The 20,070-nt window shown below is 35.1% G+C and overlaps 2 protein-coding genes across 5 annotated transcripts; one reads left to right on the top strand and one right to left on the bottom strand.

Moving 5' to 3' along the window:
* Positions 1–1,941: 1,941 nt before the first annotated feature.
* Positions 1,942–19,923, top strand: H10D18.5 (DUF7153 domain-containing protein; the record flags this gene model as incomplete). 4 transcript variants are annotated; one of them, NM_001330812.3, is made up of 7 exons in its annotated part: positions 1,942–2,049; positions 13,464–13,564; positions 14,804–14,913; positions 15,029–15,142; positions 16,058–16,292; positions 16,878–17,025; positions 19,361–19,922. In NM_001330812.3, the coding sequence occupies 7 exons, from the start codon at positions 1,999–2,001 to the stop codon at positions 19,628–19,630; spliced, it is 1,029 nt and encodes a 342-aa protein (NP_001317823.1). The 4 variants fall into 4 exon arrangements, with proteins under 4 accessions (NP_001317823.1, NP_001317824.1, NP_001317825.1 ...); NM_001330813.3 differs by lacking the exon at positions 1,942–2,049 and adding an exon at positions 5,762–6,007 and having other exon boundaries at positions 19,361–19,923; NM_001330814.3 differs by lacking the exon at positions 1,942–2,049 and adding an exon at positions 13,124–13,245 and having other exon boundaries at positions 19,361–19,923.
* Positions 16,794–18,444, bottom strand: H10D18.1 (Retrotransposon gag protein). Its single transcript, NM_071657.4, has 3 exons — positions 18,282–18,444; positions 17,344–17,606; positions 16,794–17,292 (listed from the first exon to the last, which is right to left on the bottom strand). Exons 1-3 carry the CDS (start codon positions 18,369–18,371, stop codon positions 17,115–17,117), a joined length of 531 nt encoding a protein of 176 aa, NP_504058.2. The 5' UTR covers positions 18,372–18,444; the 3' UTR covers positions 16,794–17,114.
* Positions 19,924–20,070: the final 147 nt, after the last annotated feature.

Raw genomic sequence — 20,070 nt, 5'->3', positions numbered from 1 at the left:
ATAATTTGGAGTTGTAATATTTTCAATAATTTTGAAGCCTTGAAAAAATCACAAACTGATTCAGAATATTTCTTTTTAATACTAGAGTTTTAGAGCTTTGGAAAGTTCTTCCAAAAACTTTTATGATAATTTTAATTGGTTTAAAAACTAACTTAGAGATACTTTTAGAAACAGGTGAAAGTTTTGGACATTTTTTAAAAAATTCTGAAAATTTTTGTGATGATTTAAAATATTCATGACGCTCCAGAAGCTCATAAAATTCTATGTTTAATAATCTACATAAAAAATCTAAATTTCTTTTTGAGACTTTTATAAATATTAATTTATTTTTGAAAAAATTAGATTTTTCCAAAAGGAAACTCCAATGAACTCATAAATATTTAGGTTTTTGAAAAGAAAGAGCAACATTTTTTTCTGAGTTTTCATAAAAATCTTTTAAAAAATTTAAAAAATTACTTTCATTGTATCTTTTAGACATTTTCAAACCCTTCATTTCAGACATTTTTCGGACCCAATAACAACAAAAACACGAGAACATGATTGAACGTTTGTCCAGTGACCAATGCAGAGACTTAGAGTATTAGAGAAAACTAGAAAGGAAAACACACCAAAGTTACATGAACTTATAGAGAGTGTCTTTTGATAAACGGGAAGTCCGCATTTGTAAATATTCAAGATTTTTCTAGTTTTTTCTTAATATGCAAGTTATTTTCTTGGGAGTTTAACTAATTTTTCAATGAAAATTTGAGCAATTTTCACACAAAATTGTAAAGTTCGCCAAACCAATCAGCGACGTTAGCTGCGCATCGCTGATTGGTCGGCCGCCTCTTTATTTGTGCACGAATTTGAAACTCTGCAATTCGCAAACATTTGTGTATTATTTCAAAACATTGCTCAAAACTTTCCAGCATGTTCATATTATGAAACTTATCTTCATTTTTTACTATTTTTCGAGAAACTTATAAAATTTTTCATAATGAGTAATGTTCCTACTAATCTGATATTCTTCATTAGTTTTCAGTGTAGTTTATGATTGCCGCGAGTTTTTTAGATTCAGAAAAATAATATTAATTTATTATTATTACATTTTGTATGTTTTTTCCCGAAAAGTTAATCTTTTCCAGTCGGCTTTTGTCATCAAAGATATTAGCGAAAAACCCATTTCTGGTGGCCGTGAGAGGAGAAAACTCGGTCACTGGTCATTTCCCAGAGAATCTGCTTACTTTTTTCCAACTAACTACATCATGAAATTTCTATCAGTTTGGAAAGCATGTAGCCATTTAGGTGTACGTGCCGACCTGCCGCCTTCCTACCTACTAGCCTACCTAAATATTTGCCTGCCTACCTACTTGCCTGCGGCCGTCAACCTGAGTTATTGGGCTTAGAATAGGCTTAATGGATGTCCAACAGTTCTAAGGCTTAACGAAAAAGGGAGAATGTCCAACACAAAAGAAAGAATGTCCAACAGTTTCTAAGATTGCCTGCGTAATTGCCCACCTACCCTCTTGCCTGTCCGACCAAGCCTTGTTTTCTCCCAAAAAAAAACCTAATGAAACAACTTGAACGGGAAAATAAAAGAGCGCTTGTCAAGAAGTCATCGTTTTTTTTGCTCTCGTAATTGAATGAGAATGCGATTTTGTTCTTCTTTTCCTTCTTTTACCCTACTCCTTTTTTTAAATTTTATTCCCCCCTCCCTCACTTTCACCCATAAATAAGAATTGTTGTGCTCCTCAATTTCCTCCTGCTCCACGTATATTTCATCTATCTTGTCGTTTTTTCCCCTTCTCGTTAATTTTTCTCCATACTTATATTATTCATTTTTCGTCATCTAGCATTCGTTTTCTAGCCAACTTTCAGAGTTTTCTTTTTCCAGCTTTTTTTTTGTTTTTTTTTGTCTGAAAATTTTCAGCTTGAAAGTGTCAACTAATCTGAAATTCTTACAGCCAGAGCACAATCGAGAGCACACATACACAAAAAAACGGAATAAAAGAATAAAAAATGGACCTATTTCCAACGAGCCGACTACGACTGACACACCTTCCACAACAGGTACGCCAGCATTTTTTTTTGCGCTGAAATTTTTTTCGTCGGGAAGATTCTTTGCTAAACATGACCAAATATCATAGAAACAATTTCTTTAAAATTTTTTTGAAAATTTTTATTTTTTCAAAAATGCTATAGTTTCCTCAAAAAATGGCAAAAAGTCAGTTATTGCCACTTTTTGACTGGGAGCATAATTTTTTTTCTAAACCCCGAACTCCCTATGTTTAGAGCAGATCCAAAGAAACTTGAACCTTTTTGTTTGAAAACCGGAAGAGATTTTGGTGCAATTTGTTAAATTCACTTCATTTTGATAGACAAATAGAATTGAGGGGGCGAAGACGCCTGGTAATTGGGGATGAGTGAGTGTTCTTCGTAAGAATTTTTCTTGTGTTTTGAATTGCAAATAGAGTGCTTTAATTTGATTTTGAAGAGTTTTTTGGGTTTGAGTTTTATGTTTCGAGCAGACTCTGTTTAGAGCTTGATCATAAAACTTTATAAGTATTGTTGTAAAACAATGGCAGTCCGGTATACAATTCGGTCCAATTTGTACGTTCTCTTTTAGACATGGACGCCTTCTTGCCTACGCGCCTATCTACCTGCCTGCAGCCTATTTTTTACATTTTTTTTGTTGTAACTGATAGAATGTAGTAAGCAAATATAAATGTTAAAAAGAATTTTTTTTAAAAATATTTCACAAAAAAAAAACTTAGAAAAGGTTAGTTTGGCTACGTCCACTTTTCGCAAAGTCAACCCTATCTAGTTTATTTTTTGCACAATTGGAATGTTCATTTCAAAAAACTAAAACTCGTATGGAACTGTTTTCTGTTTGATTTTTTTCTGGCAGGCGCTGCTGGCCTTGAAGGTAGGCAACCATTTTTCTACCCCAAAGAATGATAGGATTTTTTTTCAAATGTTCCACCTGCTCCGCTGCTCCGAAGCAATTCATTAATCACTTAAAATTTATTTTTCTAGTCCTTGACTCTTGTGCTCGTCATGTGATATCATCAGTTATTGTTCAATTTTCAAGATTAAAACTATTAGAAAAGAGAAATATTGTGCTTCAATTTTCATTAATTTTTTTTATTAAATTATTCGTCCACTATACAAATAAATTTTCAAAAATTGTTTTCTCTAGTCTTCTCGAAAACTTTCTAAACATAAACAATAGCTTTTCCATCAGCTTTTTTCAAAAAAATCATGAGCCCACCTCCCCTTCTCTAAGGTTCTCAAGATTCTCAATTTCAAACGCGTGACAGAAAAAAGGAATTTTCTAAAAAGTGGTCATTAAATAGCAATTTTTGCACCTGTTTTGTCACGCTAGTCACAAACACACTATTATTTCGATTATATTTTCTGATGTCACGAAATTTGAAAAAAAAGTGCTCTGGGGAAGGTACTGTAGGTTTACCGAATATATTTTTTCGTACTCTTTTTTGTACAGACGGGCAGGTTGGAGGCAGGTGTCATGAAACCGTGCCTGCTTCCCATGAATGCCCCGCCCAAACTGTAGTTTTTAAAAAATATGTCAAAAACTTGAAAAGTTCTATTATGATTTTCTGACATTTTAGAACTATTTGAGCGGTGTTTTTAAGAAATTCTCCAACCGACGAGGCTTAATCTTTCAAACCTTTGTATTATTTTCTTTTTTATTTAAATTCTAAAACGTTCAAAAATCCAAAAAATCCTTTGGAGCACCCAAAGTGCAACTGATACTTCTCTCTCTCTTCTTTTCTCCATCTCTTTTCCGACATTATTCCATAACGAACCAAAAAGTGAGGAGAAAAGGGAAGAAACAAGAGAAAATGCACAAAAAGTTTAGTGATGGTCGTATTCGACGAAGGGGGGCTCATCTTCTTCGTCTTCCGTCATTTGAACCCGGCGCCCCAATCACCCAGGCTTTTCGAACCCGGTTTCTTCATTTTTCTAGACTAAAAAAAATATTTTTCAAGGTATCAATTTTTGAAGCAAAAGTTGTTCTTATATTGGAAATTTAATTTTTTACTTTTTACTTTTTACTTTTTTACTTATACTTTTTTGTTTAATTTTAAAATGTCCAGTTTGAAGAAAGTAATTTCAAATTTATATTTTTAAAATTTCAATAAAAAAACTTTCAAATTTTTTTAATGGATAAATACTTTGTTAGTTCGAAAAAATTACACAAATTATATACGAAAATATTTTCAATGACAAAGCCCCTATTCACTGTGAGTTGTGATAAAAATGAGCATTTGCTACGTGGCCGCAAAGGTACATCGGTGGCCGAAGTTTTTGTTTTTTTTTTCAAATAAAATTTTTTGTGAATCTAAACGAATTGAAAAAAATAATGGCGCTTTTTTCCAAAAATAAATTTTTTTTAAATGTGGCCCAATTGGTCATTTCAATGGCCACGTATTAAAAATTTGGTATTTAAAAATGCAAAGATAGGCCACCATTATTTTGTCATGTCAAAAATTCTAAGATAACATTTGAGGTAAAACAAACTGGAAATTTCAGAAATTTTCACATTTTCCAAGAAATTCGCCAACCCATCTAAAGAATAAACAAACACATCCACTCGTGTATGTTGCCGAATTCATTTCCCCTTGGGATTTTTGTTCTATTCGAACTGAAAACTGAAAACTTAGACCATAGCCATTTTGCTCTTCGAACTCTGTCTTCTCAAATCTCTCATTTCTTTTTAAGATAGCCGCCGCCACCCGGCCGGGCACTTTTTTCTCTGGAAATTTGAGACAATTGAGCGGCCGATTTGTGATCGGTTGGATTATAAGGGGGGACATCTGATAAGAAAAATTATATGGAATTTGTCACTTTTTGAAAACACATTTCTTTCTAAACTGCACACATTTTTTGATAGCTCTAGAAATTTTTTGAAAATAGCTTTTTTCTAATGATATTGTGGGTTTTAGTTTGGAGCTTTCCTAATGTCTATTGGAAAAAAATCTTGGTAGTTGGTAGGGTTGCGTAAAAATTCCCAAAATACAGAAATTTTGCTTAATTTTTTTTTTTGAAACTGAAAAATTCGAATTTGTTTTCTTCTCTTACTTACAGAAATAAAAAAATTTCAAAAATTATACTGCATGATTTATAAAAAAATTTCAAAAAAATATATATATAAACAGTTTCAAAATTGAAAAAAATTTTTCAAAAAGGCATCTGTAAAGAATTTTATAAATTATTTCTAATTTTTAAAATGCCGTTTTTTTTTTCTAATTTTGCAAAAAATTGGAAAACCGAGAAACGGCATAAAATTTTGACGGAAAACTCTTTAAAAATGGGCCTGATATATCCAGCCGTTTGATTTTTTGCGAAATTAAAAAAATTATTTTGCAAAATATATTACCCATTTTTTTATTCCGATGCACCATTATTGATGTCCCATAAAATTTTCCATAAAACTTCACGATGCACCATGAGGCAACATTAACTTCATGAGTATCCTCGATTTGTCAAGACCCCTGACAATAAAATTAACTCTTCTCATATAGTGCCCTTGCCAAAAACTCATGTTCTTTTTCTCCTTTTCGTATTTTCCAGTACTCTTAGATTTCAATCTTTGCGCCCACTCTGAACCCCTTCAATTGCAAAACCACGCAAAAAATTCATTGTCGACCACACATGCACACTTTGCTTTTCCCATTCCTTGCTCTCTTAGTTTTTTTTTCTTTCTTTGTTAGTTTTCAATTTCTCTAGAACAAAAAAAAATCTATTGCGTGCACTCAGAGAGCATACGAATAACTTCTCGTAAAACCACACATACACAATGGATGTTCTACGACGAATAATGCCGCGGAAAATGAAGCGGGACCAATATTCGTTCGAGTTGCTCAAGAGCAGCTCCAATATTGAACTGTCGACGGGAGCCGTCGGGCCGGGAACACCGTTGCCCAGAAATTTTTCGCATTATGACAGTATTCGGATTGCTCCGACGACACAGTCAGCGGTTAGAAAGCCGGAGGTGGTGAAGGTAGGTGCAGGTTGCCTGAATTATTTACTGCAGGATTTTTTGACTTCTATAGAAAGATCCTCGTAATTTTTGAAAATTGGATAAAAAGTTTTTTTTATTGATGGCTGTAAATCTATTCCAATATTCCGCATGAAACAGCTTCAAAACGTATAGAATTTTCAAAATTTCGGAATTGTTTTTTTGCTTAATTTTTAATTTTCAAAATATCGGTTATATTGATTGGTTTTTTTCCTTTTTGCCTCGAATCTGAAAATATAATTTTTTTTTAAATATTTTGCACTTTTTTTTGGAAAAAGTCTAAAAATTGAGGCATTTCGTTTCAAATCAAATATTAAAGAAACATTTAAAAAATTGAAAAGTTTAGAACCAAAGTTGGGAACCGCAAAAATGTCGGAACTAGGTCATCTATATGAAATTGAAAAACCATTTTTGAAAATTGGAGAAATTCTATAAATATTTTAAATATATATTTGGTATATTAGAACTGTTTTCTAGACTAAAACATTCACAGATACTACCCAAATTACTAAAAAATGGATTTTCGAATTAAGATTTTAATTTATTTCAAATTTTCAAGTTAAGAATTGAAAAGTACAGTATTTCAGTTTTTCAGAAAAAGTTTCAATTTCAGATAATCCATAATTTAAACATAAAAAAGAAATTCGGATCCCTTATTCAAAAAATTTTAGAAACGAAAAAAAAACATTTTTTTTAGAAAAACAATGTTTTTGAAATACAAAATAATTTTGCTAATCATCAAGTTAATCATACTGACACAACACATAAAAAATTATACTAATATTCTATGTGACAGCTTCCTCCGTCTGAGATCAAAGCACAATTTCCCAAATCGGAAAAAAATCGGAAATCTCTGAAAACAAAAGAAAATTTTTTTTTCATCAAGCTTCCAATTTCGCGAATATTAATTAATAGATGATCTAAAGTTGAGCCAAAGCTGTGTTTCATGCTCCGTGAGCTGCTCATTTTCAATTAACTTCCTCTCTCCTCGGCTCTCTTCCGGGCACTGACATATTTATGGCTTGAGTCGTGGTAGGCAAAAAAAAACAAAAATGGAGAAAAATTATTTTTTTTTTTCATTTTGATTTCTTTTCTTTTTATAACATTTTATGTCAAGCTGTATTTGGGTTGCTCACCATTCACCTGCCAAAAACTCAATTTCCTTATGGAATTTGGTTAATTTTGACTGCAAAAATCAATTTTCTTTGTTTTTGTTCGGAAAATATTTGAAATCAAACTCTGTCTAAATACAAACTACATTCATTTTTTTCTATATTTTAATTTCACATTGGAGGTCCGAATTGTATGAGGATATGGGAAATTTGATACATTATGAGCCATGTTTCGTTTATGTTTTGTTTTTGATTGCTACGTGGGAAAAACCAAAAAAAAAAATTTAGTAGAGGTGGAGTAAATTGTATAAAATATTTTATAAATAAATAGGAAATATAACTTTTAAAAATTTTATTTTAAGTTTCTAAAATTGTAAAAATGATTTTTCACTTTTTAAAAAAATTCAGAAAGGGTTGAATTATTTTTGAATTCCCGCGCAAACCAATAATATAGTTTCGACATTTTTTATTGCTAAATTCTTTTTTTTCTACTTTAAACAGAATTTAACAAATTTTCAGAAATTTTTCCCCAAAAGAATTTTTGCGGGAATTTAAAAATTAATTAAGCCCTCACTAATTTCAAAAATTAAAAAAAAATTTTGAAACATTTTTAAATTTTTTTTTACTGATATATTTAGTCATTCCTTCTATTTTTCTATAACTTAAAGCCGATCTCGCAAGTTTAACTGCGCCTTCAAAAATATTTTCAGAATTTCGGCACTTTCTGTAGAGGTCCCACATTTTGTCGGCCGCTGCTCATCTACTTATATATTTTTTAAATTGAAACTAGGCATTTCTTGCGACGAGCTTAAGCTCTTGCTCAAATAATATCCATTTACAGTAATCCCCAGTTGACTCACAACTCTCGTAAATCACCCAAAATAGCTCATAAAACTCTAAGCTCTCAGGTAAATCAAAATGCGCTCAATTTTATTTTCACCCACTCTTTTTTCCCAATTCAAAACTACTAAAAACTAGTCGGAGCCGTTTTTCTAGCCATCGTTGAGAATCTGTTTCAGAATGCATGCAGAAAGCCATTCAATGTTCCGCTCCAAAAAAAAGCGGAGAGGAAGAAAAAGATTGTCAACGACACTCGTTTCCCTCGCACACTTTTTGTTTCCCTGACGATTTTCCGTCGCTCATTCTCTTTCTGTTTTGATGGGTGCATGAAGACTCTGTGTTCTTTGTGCTTCAAACTTTTAGATAAGATGTCCTGACTTGGAGTGGACCAGGAAGTTTAGAATAAGCTTGGCAGCAAGGTTTTGGGGGACTAGCGGGGTCAGAATTTACGAACAAGAAGTTCATAATTTTTTGTAAGCGCATTTCAACAGATTTTGATAGTATCCTCAACATTAAAATTATTTTGTTGCATTAGTTTACTGGAAAAAATAATTAGCAAAAATTTAAAATTAAAAAAAAACTAATTATCGGACCATTTTCATGTATAAAAAACTATAGCGCCTCACGTAGCGCCTCTACACATCAAATTTCAAAATGAACGGGTTAATTGTGTAAATTTCAATTTTTCAGCGAAACAAACATTGCAATTTCTGCGCTATATATACGGTCTCGTCATGCCAAGTTTTTTGTTAAATCCAAAAAGGTGTGCGCCTTTAAAGTGTACTGATATTACTAACACATCTTGTTGCTGCGGAATTTCCATTGATTTTTATATTTTTGAAAATTCTGAAAATTTGAAAATTCTAAAAATTCGCAGCAACGAGAATTCGAGATTACATTACTCTTTAAGGACGGACACCTTTTTCAATTTAACAACAATTTGTCGTTCCGAGACCGGGTACCGTAGTTTTGGCGCAAAAATTGCAGAAAGTCTAATATCAAGCTCAGGTTAAGCTGATGGCGAGGCAAAAGCCTTCAAACTTAGGTAGTCTTTTTTTGGTAAAAACCAGCTGTCATCTTCTACATACTCCACAACTCCAAAAAATTTTAGCACTCCTATTTCTCAGCGCTTTTGTTAACGAGAATACAAACACCCGTCTTCTCAATTTCTATCTTTTTTGTTCGCATGTTTGAATGAATTAGTGAAAAAGAACTGAAGACACTTTCTTCTCATTTCCTTTTCCTGTAAGCTGAAAACTAGGCAGGAAGTTGGAATTCACTAGATTTTCGAACTTTTTCACTGAAAATTCCAAAATTTGTAATATGAGTTATTGGAGGATAATTGTACATCGGCAGGTTAGTTGGAGTTTTGGAATAGGTTAACATAGAAACGCTATTATTTCTATTTATTTTCTGTCAATTTTGAGAATTTTCTATTTTTAATTTTTTGCTGTGTAAAAAGTTAGAAATGAATTTGTACACTCAATTTTTAAAAGAGGCTCTGAAAATATTCATTTTTTTTTTGAAACATTTGGAGTATGATTAAACTTGAAAACTCTTATGAAATGTTAGATATGAAATGTTAGATTTAGCATAATTTTTGAAAAAAAATCCGTCGCAAATTTTTCTCTAAAGAATGTTTGCTCTAAAAAATTTAATTGTGGGTTTCCTGCTGATTTTTTTATTTAAATTTTGCTTTAAAGATTTTTTAAAAACATTTTATGCACTTTCAAACTTATTTCCAATTTCTCAAAAATGTTTTTTAAATCTAAAATTGTTTAAATTTTGTTCAATTTTTTGTTCTGTAAAATTTTTTAATGTCAAGTTATTTCCATTAGTTCACAAGGCTTAATTTTTTCAAAAAATTTCTTAAAAACGAACTGAAAGTTTTCTAAGAAATTAGGAAAAATTATGTAAATTCCGAGATTTATTTTTCTCCCGGAAAGCATTCCCCATGTTGTTTCCAACTACTCTGTCACACTTTTTTTTTCGAAAATATTTCAAAAAATAAAGTCTCAACGTTTCGCCAGACAGAACTCATATTGCTCTTCAAATCTTTTGACATATTTTTTCTACATCGTCTTCCTACGCCGGCTTAACAAATGTTCTGACGATTTTCTTAAATATTTTGGGTTAAGCTTACTGGGCTCTTTGCAGACAGCTTGAACATTAATAAATCCTATTGTCTTTCAACCGCAAAAAGTGGATCAAATGTGACCCAAAAATAATGACGTTAGACTGCCGAAAAAGGTGTGCCTAGAGAAAACAAAAGGGGAACAAAAAGTGACGCGGTGGAACACTGGAAAATATGAGTTATGGGTTTTCGATAAACTGGAGAGGGAGAATGTATTCAAATTTTTGGTTTTATTTTCCGTTGAGGTGACGTTTTGAGTAGCACTTTGTTTTATTCAATGGAATTTTTGAATTGAAAATTCCCATTTTTGTAAGCATTCAGTTTTTCAGGAGTTAAATGTTTTATTATTTGTGACAAATTTTCTAAAAAAATTTCAATTGAGATTTTGCTCCCAAAATTTTCAACAATTTATATTTGCATATTTTCCATTTTTGAAACTTTAAAATTCCGGTTTCGTTTCAAATTTTCCAAAAACTTAGAATTCAATTTTTTTGAGAACTCAAATTAGAATTTTGCTTTTGAAAAATCAGAAAAACTATAAACTAGAAATTTTTAAAATTTTAAATTTCTCCCTAAAATGATGGGTCTCGTGACGCAAAAAGTGAGTCCCGCCCACGCAATCCTCTATCAAAAATGACGTCACATACTACAAACTACAATTAAACGGTAATTTGGACCAAAATTAAAGGTTTCTCAGTCAAAAGCGAGTCACGGCAACTCGGTCCAAAACCATTTCTAATTAGTAAACTCTCAAAAACCACATCTAATTAGCTTAAAATCATTGCTAATTAGCAAAAATAAGCTAATTTACAATGGTTTTAAGCTATTTAGTTGTGGTTTTTGAGAGTTTACTGATTAGAAATGGTTTTGGACCGAGTTGCCGTGACTCGCTCTTGACTGAGTTGCTATTACGCAGACATGAAATTTTGCAATTTTTGTTCCGGTCTTAACGCGAAAATATTTGTTGTATGCAACTGCAGTAAAGTAATTTTAAATTCTCGTTCCTTCGGTCTTTTAGGATGAAAATATATTTATTGACTAAAAAAACATTTTTCAAAAGCAACAATTCGTGACAAAATTACCGTACTCCTTCGAGGCGCACTCATTTTTGAATTCAACAAAAATTTAACGTGTCGAGACCAGGCATCGAATTTTCAGCTAAAAATATGAAAAATTCACTCCAAATCTAGGTTTTTTGAAAAAAAAAAAACTGAAAAAAAACCATTTTTTGAACTTTATTCCCAAATTTTCAAATTGTTCTGGTTTCCCAGAATCATTGAGTCATGACGTTGAAAACTGCTGTTTAAATCCTCCAGAAATACATTTTTCTCCCTACTTTTCTAAACTCGTGGTGGTGTTGGCGGTGTGTCCGATCCCCCCACTTCTATTGGAAATAAATTCCTATCAAATTTCATTCATTTTTTTTCCTCAAATTTTTCTTTCTTATTTTCATCTAACTAAGATATTTTTGGAATTGTCATGACCCACTTCCTATTTTCCAATGAATTTCTAGAAAAAGATAATCCCTATGTTATCTCTCTTAACAGCTGTTTTTTTAAATTTAGATCTCATCCTGAGAGGCCATACATCTTCCCTCCTGAGCTATACGAAAAAAGTTTACCCCTTTTTCTTTGCCCTACCTCTACCTCCTGCTAAAAATAAAAGTAATATAGCCTAAATATAGAGAGTAAAGCAAACAAGAGAAATACCGGATGTGGATGGACTAGAAATGAATGAGAAAAAATGGAGAGTAATGCAAAAAAAAGTAAAGATTTGGTCGTTCAATTAGGTATACTTTTTTGCAAGTGGATCAGGTGGTCACTGGTCCGTAAGCAAAAAAAAACCGAAAAATATGTTTTAAGTGAGTGTCTAGAAATGCCTGCCTACCTTATGACTAATACGAGAAACACTTTTAATTTGAATGAGAAAATGTGATTTGCGTAAAAAACTACATTTAGTCTACGAGAAAAGGAAGAAGTAGGCGGTAGGTAGGCAGCTAGGCATAAAATAAATAGGCATCATGGACCCCTAAAATAGCGCCTGCCCAACATGGCAGTCTTAGTTTCGAAACACCATTCCGGACAAATATCGGCCCCTGGTCTTGAGCAGCCGGCATCCTAGCTGGACGTCGCCTGTTCTTTGAGCAGCCGACGCCCAAGCTTGCCGTCATCTTGCAATAAGCGACCGACACCTTCCCTGGCCATCGCATTGCCATAAGTAGCCGACAGTCTAGCTGGCCATTGTCTTACCATGTGCGGTCGACACCTTACCTGGCCGTCGATTTTTTTCCCGCACACAGTTAAACTAGTTTTGAGTCACTCTCCTCTAAGTTTTTAGTAGCTTAAACCCCTTAAATTAGTTGATCTAGATTTCTTGCAAAATGTTCAAAACTTGCACATTGAACTTTAGAATTTAAAACATATGTTTCTAAGAGCGCAATTTATCACAATAACTTACATCTAGCTAAAGAACATTATTTGAAACATCTGGAAAATTAGCCCCACATTTTCGGATAATTTTCAAATTTGCAAAACGTTGGTCTCTTTTTGAATGGTGGTTTGAAGAGCTATCAAAGGAGCACTTGTAATGATTTCGTCACAAAATTTCGTCACAAAACCGCCCTTCAAATTTCCGGTACATTGAGCAGAGACACTTAAGCATCCAAATTTGGGCGCCAAAAATTACATATTTGTGCGCATTGGGTTGTCAGGGAGAGGAAAATGTAAACAAGTCTGCTTCTGGAGTTTGTCATTGGTGTTTAGTAAAGTTTTAGGCTACAATTTCAAGGGTCTGAAAAAATCTAGACAATTGTTCGTTTTTGTGGAAAAATATGCTATCTTTTGCTATTCCATCAATTTATAAAAAAGTATCCATGTTTCGTAGCCAATTGCCCATCCCACTCCAATTTCCTACCCCACCATCAGTGCTCTCTGCGTCTCTCACTCTTTGAGACCCTTGTGAGGCCACGCCCACTTTCTTGGGGAGCCCGGAGACCCACCCCACATTTTTCTCAACTAGTTCGCACACTGGTAACACCCTCCAATTCTTCTGCCTAAATGAACATGGTTCGAAACCACGTGGCCTACCATCGTACTTCTCTAAGATCACCGACAACTATTAATTCGTATTCTGTGGTCCGTTTATTTTTCTTTGAGTTGGCTTTTAGTCTTTTTTGCAAAGAAATGCATAAATTTTTGCTGGGAGGGGGGCTCAAATTTGAGAATCCATGTTTTCTTGAACAGCGCGGTGTTGCCTAGGGAAACTTCGGAGGAGGGGGGATATTGGATGCTTCCCGGTGCCGAACTATTCCTCATTTTACTTAACCCCCATCATGTCAGGACGTGTATTTCAGAAGTCAGAGGAGGTCATTGATGTGTCGGAGGGCGAGATGAGCGAAGTCTCATCACTTATTGGATTCGTCGGCGGACCCAGGGATCCCGGTTGCAGTTATGGGTGAGTGTGATTTTTTTTTTTGACTTCCGCACAGTACTATGCAGTAGGCGCGGTACGCGACGGAGGTTGCATAGGTAGCCCATGAAGTGTCGGCTGCTGAAACGGTAAAATGGCTTTATTCAAAAGCACCCGACATCTTCCAGGCGAAACCAGCTTAGCTATGTGCTAGGGATTCTATGAGAGGCAGGCACGGCCTAAATTCTGCGTCCGACAGTTTTTGGGTTCCGCGCCACGCTGCACAGAAGGGGTTGACGCGAGGCAGGTGGAGGTCGCATAGGTAGCCCGTGAGACGTCGGCTGCTCAAATGGAGAAAAATGATATTTTAATAATGAAGAAGCACCCGACATCTTCCAGGCTAAACCAGCTTGAGCATGTACGGGTTAGCGAAACCCGGTAAATGTCGGGCACTTCCAAAATTATTTCATTTCTGCGGCCAAAACTATGTAGCCAGGCTACACAAACTCCACACCTATAAAACAACCTTCAGATCTAATTTTCCGCAGCGCTAAAACTCAATGGAAAACGTGCGCTTTTGCAAATCGAGGGATTCCCGGTTTGCGCAGTAAAATGGGCCGGAAAAGGCGGAAGAAGTGGAGAGTGTCCTAATTGATAATTGGACGTGTGGAAAGTATGCATGTTCTCTAGAGTCTCAAACTTCATCCAATTGCAAGAATTAAACTGTATAAATTTTGTGAAAAATCTGAGAAAGAAATCATAAAAACCAGGAATTTGAAAAATCCTGAATTTTAGTGTCCCACCAATTGCATGATCGCTTAGTGGGTGTGTCTTACCAATCATGGCCCTGCGTCAAAATATGGGGCAGTTTCAACTGTAATTTAATATGTTTCAGTCGAAACAAATTGTTTTTTCCATTAGAAACAAATCACATGCTCAAGCAAAAAAAATTCTAAAAATAAGAAAAATAAATCATTTCGCCTAAATATCGAATTTCCCAATGTTTCGACGAGCCCACCGCCAAACTGAAATTTAAGTGTGCCCTCCCACACTTTGATTCCTCCCGGTGATATCACTTGACATGTCTAGGCAGATGAGAAGGCGTGGGGGTTGACGGAGAAATTTCAATTTGAGAAGGTACTTGTGAAAGGAAGAAAAGATTCAAAGTTGATTTTGTGACCTCAATTGGGGGCTTTTTTTTTTGGTTTTTTTGGTGAGGGGTGTCAGATTTCCAAATAGTAGTGGTCTCGTGAAAAACTAACATTAAACCTATGATGGTTGCAGATTTGCGCAGGAAGATCCGGCTTACGAGAAGGCAGTCAGCGAGTGCCACGTCATACAGGAGAAGAAGGATTTTGCGGAGGCAGTTTTGCTTAAATGTATTGATAATAAACGTAAGAATGACCTTTCAGCCTAAAAAACTATTCCTAAAAAAAACCATGAACAAGTACCGCCTGGGGCAAAGATTGAACTCAGCAATTTTTCACACCGAATAATTTTGCATTGCAGCCCTCTTCCCGTACATGCATTTTGCACAATTTCGAAATGTGGACTACACGCATCGAGTTAAGCAGATTTCCGATTTGGCGAGAGAATGCTCGCCCACACACGGCAGTCTTTATGGTTCGTCGGGCTTTATAAATGACCCTCGGTCATAGACAGGAAAAGGAACTTTTGTGGGGGGGGGGAGGAGGAAATATATAGTTGCTATTGTTGCCTTGGCACCCATGTGTACATAGCGGAGCTTAGGTTCAAAAAGAGAAAGTTGTTGGTAGCAGCCGACAGAAAAGCGGGATCGCGTACTACTGGAAAACAGTCGATAGGAAAACTCGTGAACTGTCGGCTGCTACGCGTAGTGCATGGACAGTGATTACTTGCAAAATGTCGGTTGCATCGGCTTCAGATACCCAGATGCTTTCAAATCTAAAAAAACCAGTTAAATGTCGGCTGCCGTTTTGCTCCCCGTGCCAAGAGATCCCGTAGCGTGTCGGCTGCTTTGATTGAAACAGGAAAAATTAGCAAACCCCCCCCCCCCCCCCCCCCCCAAAATATAATCTCAAATAACTAGTAAAGTGTCGGCTGCAGTTTTTGATGTAGCCGGGGGCACTTTATAAACTTCCACGTCATTTTCATTGTTTTGCCCTCCCCCTTTTCCAAGAACTTTCCATGCTCACATCCGGTAATTTACCTCCGTTTTACAAAAAGTTTAGAGCTCATAAATCTTAAAATCTGAAAAACTGCTGAAAATAGAAAAGTGTACTGAAATTTTTAAATTGGCCGACCAAACAAGAATAAACAAGTTTAAGAGGTGAAAATATAAATAGAGATTTTTTGATTCCTAAATCTTCAAGGTGGCGAGTGGGCTCTCGAGAGGATTAGCGCAGAAGGGTTCAAAGCTCGGATGTTTGATTTGTTGATGCTTTGAAAATTTTTTGAAATTTGATGGGAAGTCACACATTTTCAAGGGGTCTAAGGGATTAAATTACTTTTTACTCTCGAATTTTATCACGCTGAAAAAGACACATGCAAATTTTTCAGGATGTTACGACGAAGTCTACTCGATTCAAAAAACGGCAAGCGTCGGCGAATACCGTCTGCCTGCTCATCGTCATTCCGGGTATATTGTTATTGGGTTCAAGCTGCTGGAGGATGCTGGAAAACAGGGGAATCTGGAGAAAACATGGTTGCAGTGGAGTGGAGCTCGCGAAATTTACAAGCATTCACCGAGGTCGTGGAATTTGAGAAGGATCTCGTTGATGAGGTGTCCAACGCAGTAAGTGCAGGGCCAGCGGCTGACAAAATTTAGGCTCGCGAACTTTCTAGAAATGTTTAGGAAACTTTTGGATAATGAAAAAGCAAAAATTCTGAAGAATACTCTTGAACACATTTCTGCAATTGCCGGTTTTAGAAATTTTCAGCGATCGGCAATTTTGGCAATTGCCGGTTTTGGAAATTTTCGGCAATCGGTAATTTCGGCAATTGCCGGTTTTGGAAATTTTCAGCAATCGGCAATTTTGGCAATTGCCGGTTTTGGAAATTTTCGGCAATCGGTAATTTCGGCAATTGCCGGTTTTGGAAATTTTCAGCAATCGACAATTCCGGCAATTTCCGGTTTTGGAAATTTTCAGCGATCGGCAATTCTGGCAATTGCCGGTATTGAAAAATTCTGGAAATTTCAGAAACTTTTAGGATGAATCAAATAACTTTCAGAATTCTAGAAAACGACATTCTATATGCAATAAAAAACTTTGGGATTTCGGAATTTTCAATTTTCAAAAAAAATACAAGTATTTATTCGTATGATATATCACATTGTAAAATTTCCAACAAATAAAAAATTTAAAAAAAAAATTTACAGTCACAAAAACGGAGTGGCTCAGCGACCATTTGCCTATATCCTTATGTGTGAGTACGGTAGCATTCTGCACCCTTCAAATACAATTCAAGCACTGGATATTTGCGAGAGGCTGAGAGTTCGGAATTGTGGACATATTGCGTTGTACCAGGTGAGATGGGGGATGATTGGGGGATGATATTTTGTTGGGAAGATATGAAAAAGAATGAGATGCGGGTACTTGAAACTTTTGACTACATACTATGCACTTTTAATAGAGGGTTTCTTCTGCTTGACAATTTTGCTCTTCGCCTCTGCAATCTCTTTTTGAAGCTTCAACAGCCTTTCCAGTTCCCACGCTTTTTCGGACTCGGTGAACAGACCCTCAGCGTAACTGGTGTGATCCATGCATGGGTGGTAGCCGTCTCGGAATCCACTTCTGAAAATTTTACTGTTACTGAATTCAAAAAAATTGCTTCTGAAAACTTACGAAGTCGATGCCATCTCCCCCTCATGACCTGAAACCCCGCCGCGATTTGGCTCAGCTACCAAAATTGTCCTCTTATTTTCGATTTCCTCGCTCAAGGCAATTGTTGCGGTGGATTCAACCATTTTGTGCATTTTTATATAAGTTTTGGGGTCCTGTCCATCCACAAACACACACTGCTCGAATTTTGCCATTTCTTCTTTTGACAAGGTGGAAAAGAAGCGGGCTAGTTCCATGTTGTTCGGGAGATCGAATAGGTTCCATGTCTGAAAGTGGCTTTTTAAGATCAAAACTAAGGCATATGAGTTTTCAAAAAAGCGACCGACACCGTGCGGGCCGCCAGTCTGAAATTTGAAACGCGCACAGTGGCTTTCAGAGGTAGCGCCCGACGTCACGCGGGTTTCATGGATATTTCGGTATAATAATCTAAATTTTTTAATAAAAGATTAATGTGAAAGTGTAGAAAAATATTCGTTAAAACTGAAAATAATATTCATTTGTGTTGAAAAGTTTTTAAAAAAATTAAATATAATGCCGCAAAGTCGCCGTTTGTCGAAAACATTCTTACGAAACTTTTAACGGATATTGACGACTTTCAAACACTATTTGAAGTTATTTTAAACTTTTCAATGAAAAATAAATTTAATGTTCAGATTGAGGAAACACTTTTCTACACATTTATAATACTTTTTTATTCAAAAAGGATCATTCTTAAATTAAAAGGCTTGTACGTTTGCCAAAAATATATTTTTTGAAATTCTTCGGGGTGGTAGGATTAGCGACCGACGCCTCACGGGTTTCATAGTTCACATGAAACCCCAGCGGAAATTTTAACCCGTGCGATGTCGGTTGAACGGGATTTTTTTTGAAAAAGTCTTTAAAAAAAAACGAGTATTTGAAACTTAACATTTTGGAAAAAACATTTTCGAAATAAAACTCACCAAAGCAGCGTCCGACGGTGATTTCGCCGACATCACTTGCCGATAGGCTTTAATTTTTTCGGAAATTTCCAAGTCCATTGTGCATGTCATGTTCGAGAATTTGAGACGAAGGAAAGTGATGAAGCAGCAGCTCTCCTGACATGATCAATATGGGCGCACGTGAGATGGAGAAATAGTGAGGAAACGCAGATATAGAGTCAGAAGCAGAAGAGAGGATTAGTGGAATACTTGTGGAGGGGAGCGGGAGACAAAAGAGGAAAGAAATTTCATAAAGTAGAGAGGGATGCAGATATGCTCGCGGAGCTAATTACACCGGAGTATATGCGTCATCAACATAGGGATATACATATGTATGATGGTTGAACACGGAGATAAGAAAGCAGAAAAATTTTGAGCATTTTTTTAGGTAAAACCAAATAGTTAAAGTCTTTGGTAAATTGTCAATTTTTCCAAAAAAAAAAGTGCTTTTTGCGATTTTTGATATTTTTTAAAGTTTGAACACCTACAGTTTTCAAACAATTATGTACAATCAAACATATAAAACTCGTAAAAATTTGGACAACTTTCAGAAATATGATAGGTGAAAACCGAGTTTTCCTTACTTTAAAATTTTTTTCTATGAAATTTTGAAATTTTAGCGGTATCGGAGCAGTTTTAAATAATTTAATTTTCAAAGAAATTCTCAAATAAATATTGGAAAATTTTTCCAAAATATTTAAAGAAGGGGGCTTCTTCTATACCAAGTTATTTTTTTAACTCTAATAAAATTAGTTGTTTATTTAAAAAAAAGCCTTCTAAAGACTATTTTCTATCTATTTGGCTCCTGCAAAAAAATCGTTTAAAAAAATGCAATACAAACTTAAAAAAGTGGAAAAATAACCTCGAAAATGCCATGTAAGGGTAGTCAGCTGACCAATTGAAACCAGTATTATGAGAACACGTGGTAGTGAAAAACTAGGGGTGTTTATCAACAAAAAGGTGTTCTTGTTTGTTTCAGCGGAAAAATATTGAACCGAAATAAATTCTGAAACTAGATTTTATCTTTAAAAAAAATTAATTTCAATGTTCAATTCTTTCAGGTCCACTCCGCTTACACGTCGCCTGGACCTCGTACCTCTGCTCACAACTCACCATCCCGCCAGGCGAGCGCATTCGCCCAATCAGCTGCAACAAAACGTGCTCAGATGCTCCGCGGCTTTTCACAAGACGTCGAGCCCCAGCCAATCCAAGAATCCTCAACATTACGCCGGAATCGAATGCTGCGGACCCGCGAAAGATCATTCCAGTACCCTGATGAGTATTATCATGCCTATCAGCCCCATCAATTTGACACTCAGGAGCAGTATTAGAATTGTTTCATGTTTTTTTTTCGTCTTGCTCCAATTCCCCCACATTTCCCTACCATTCATTTCCCGTGTTTCAATTTCCATATTTTTGTCCGTCAAAACTTCAATACATTTTTTTGTTCCCCGAGGTGGTTCCGGGTGATTATTTTGTTCTAGTCGTCAATTATTTTAGTGTCATCCCATGAAAACTCTGATTTTTTTTCGTTTTCCCTTTGATTTATGTACTTTTTTTGTGGAAATACTGTGTATTTTTGAAATGAACTGTAGTAAAGTATAATAAACTTTTTCCGAATTGTTACATAGTTTATCCAATAGATCATTGTTTCGATTTGATTTCGGTGCCAAAATTTTGAAGAAAGAAAAAAACATATTGCGGTTTGATCTACAAAAAATGCGGGAATTTTTCATCCAGAAAAATGTGACGTCGGCAGACTCTTAACTAT

Source organism: Caenorhabditis elegans, chromosome V (assembly GCF_000002985.6).
Source record: "Caenorhabditis elegans chromosome V".
Taxonomy (NCBI): Eukaryota; Metazoa; Nematoda; class Chromadorea; order Rhabditida; family Rhabditidae; genus Caenorhabditis; species Caenorhabditis elegans.
The sequence above is the reverse complement of the archived record's forward strand: the minus strand, read 5'-3'. Positions and strand labels throughout refer to the sequence as shown.

Bases quoted from the DNA above. Each gene is read 5' to 3' on its own strand.
- H10D18.1 (NM_071657.4), bottom strand. From the start codon at position 18,371: ATGACATGCACAATGGACTTGGAAATTTCCGAAAAAATTAAAGCCTAT. The intron at 17,607-18,281 runs GTGAGTTTTATT...AGCCACTTTCAG, and splicing joins CACCGTCGGACGCTGCTTTG to ACATGGAACCTATTCGATCT. The intron at 17,293-17,343 runs GTAAGTTTTCAG...TAAAATTTTCAG, and splicing joins GGGGAGATGGCATCGACTTC to AAGTGGATTCCGAGACGGCT.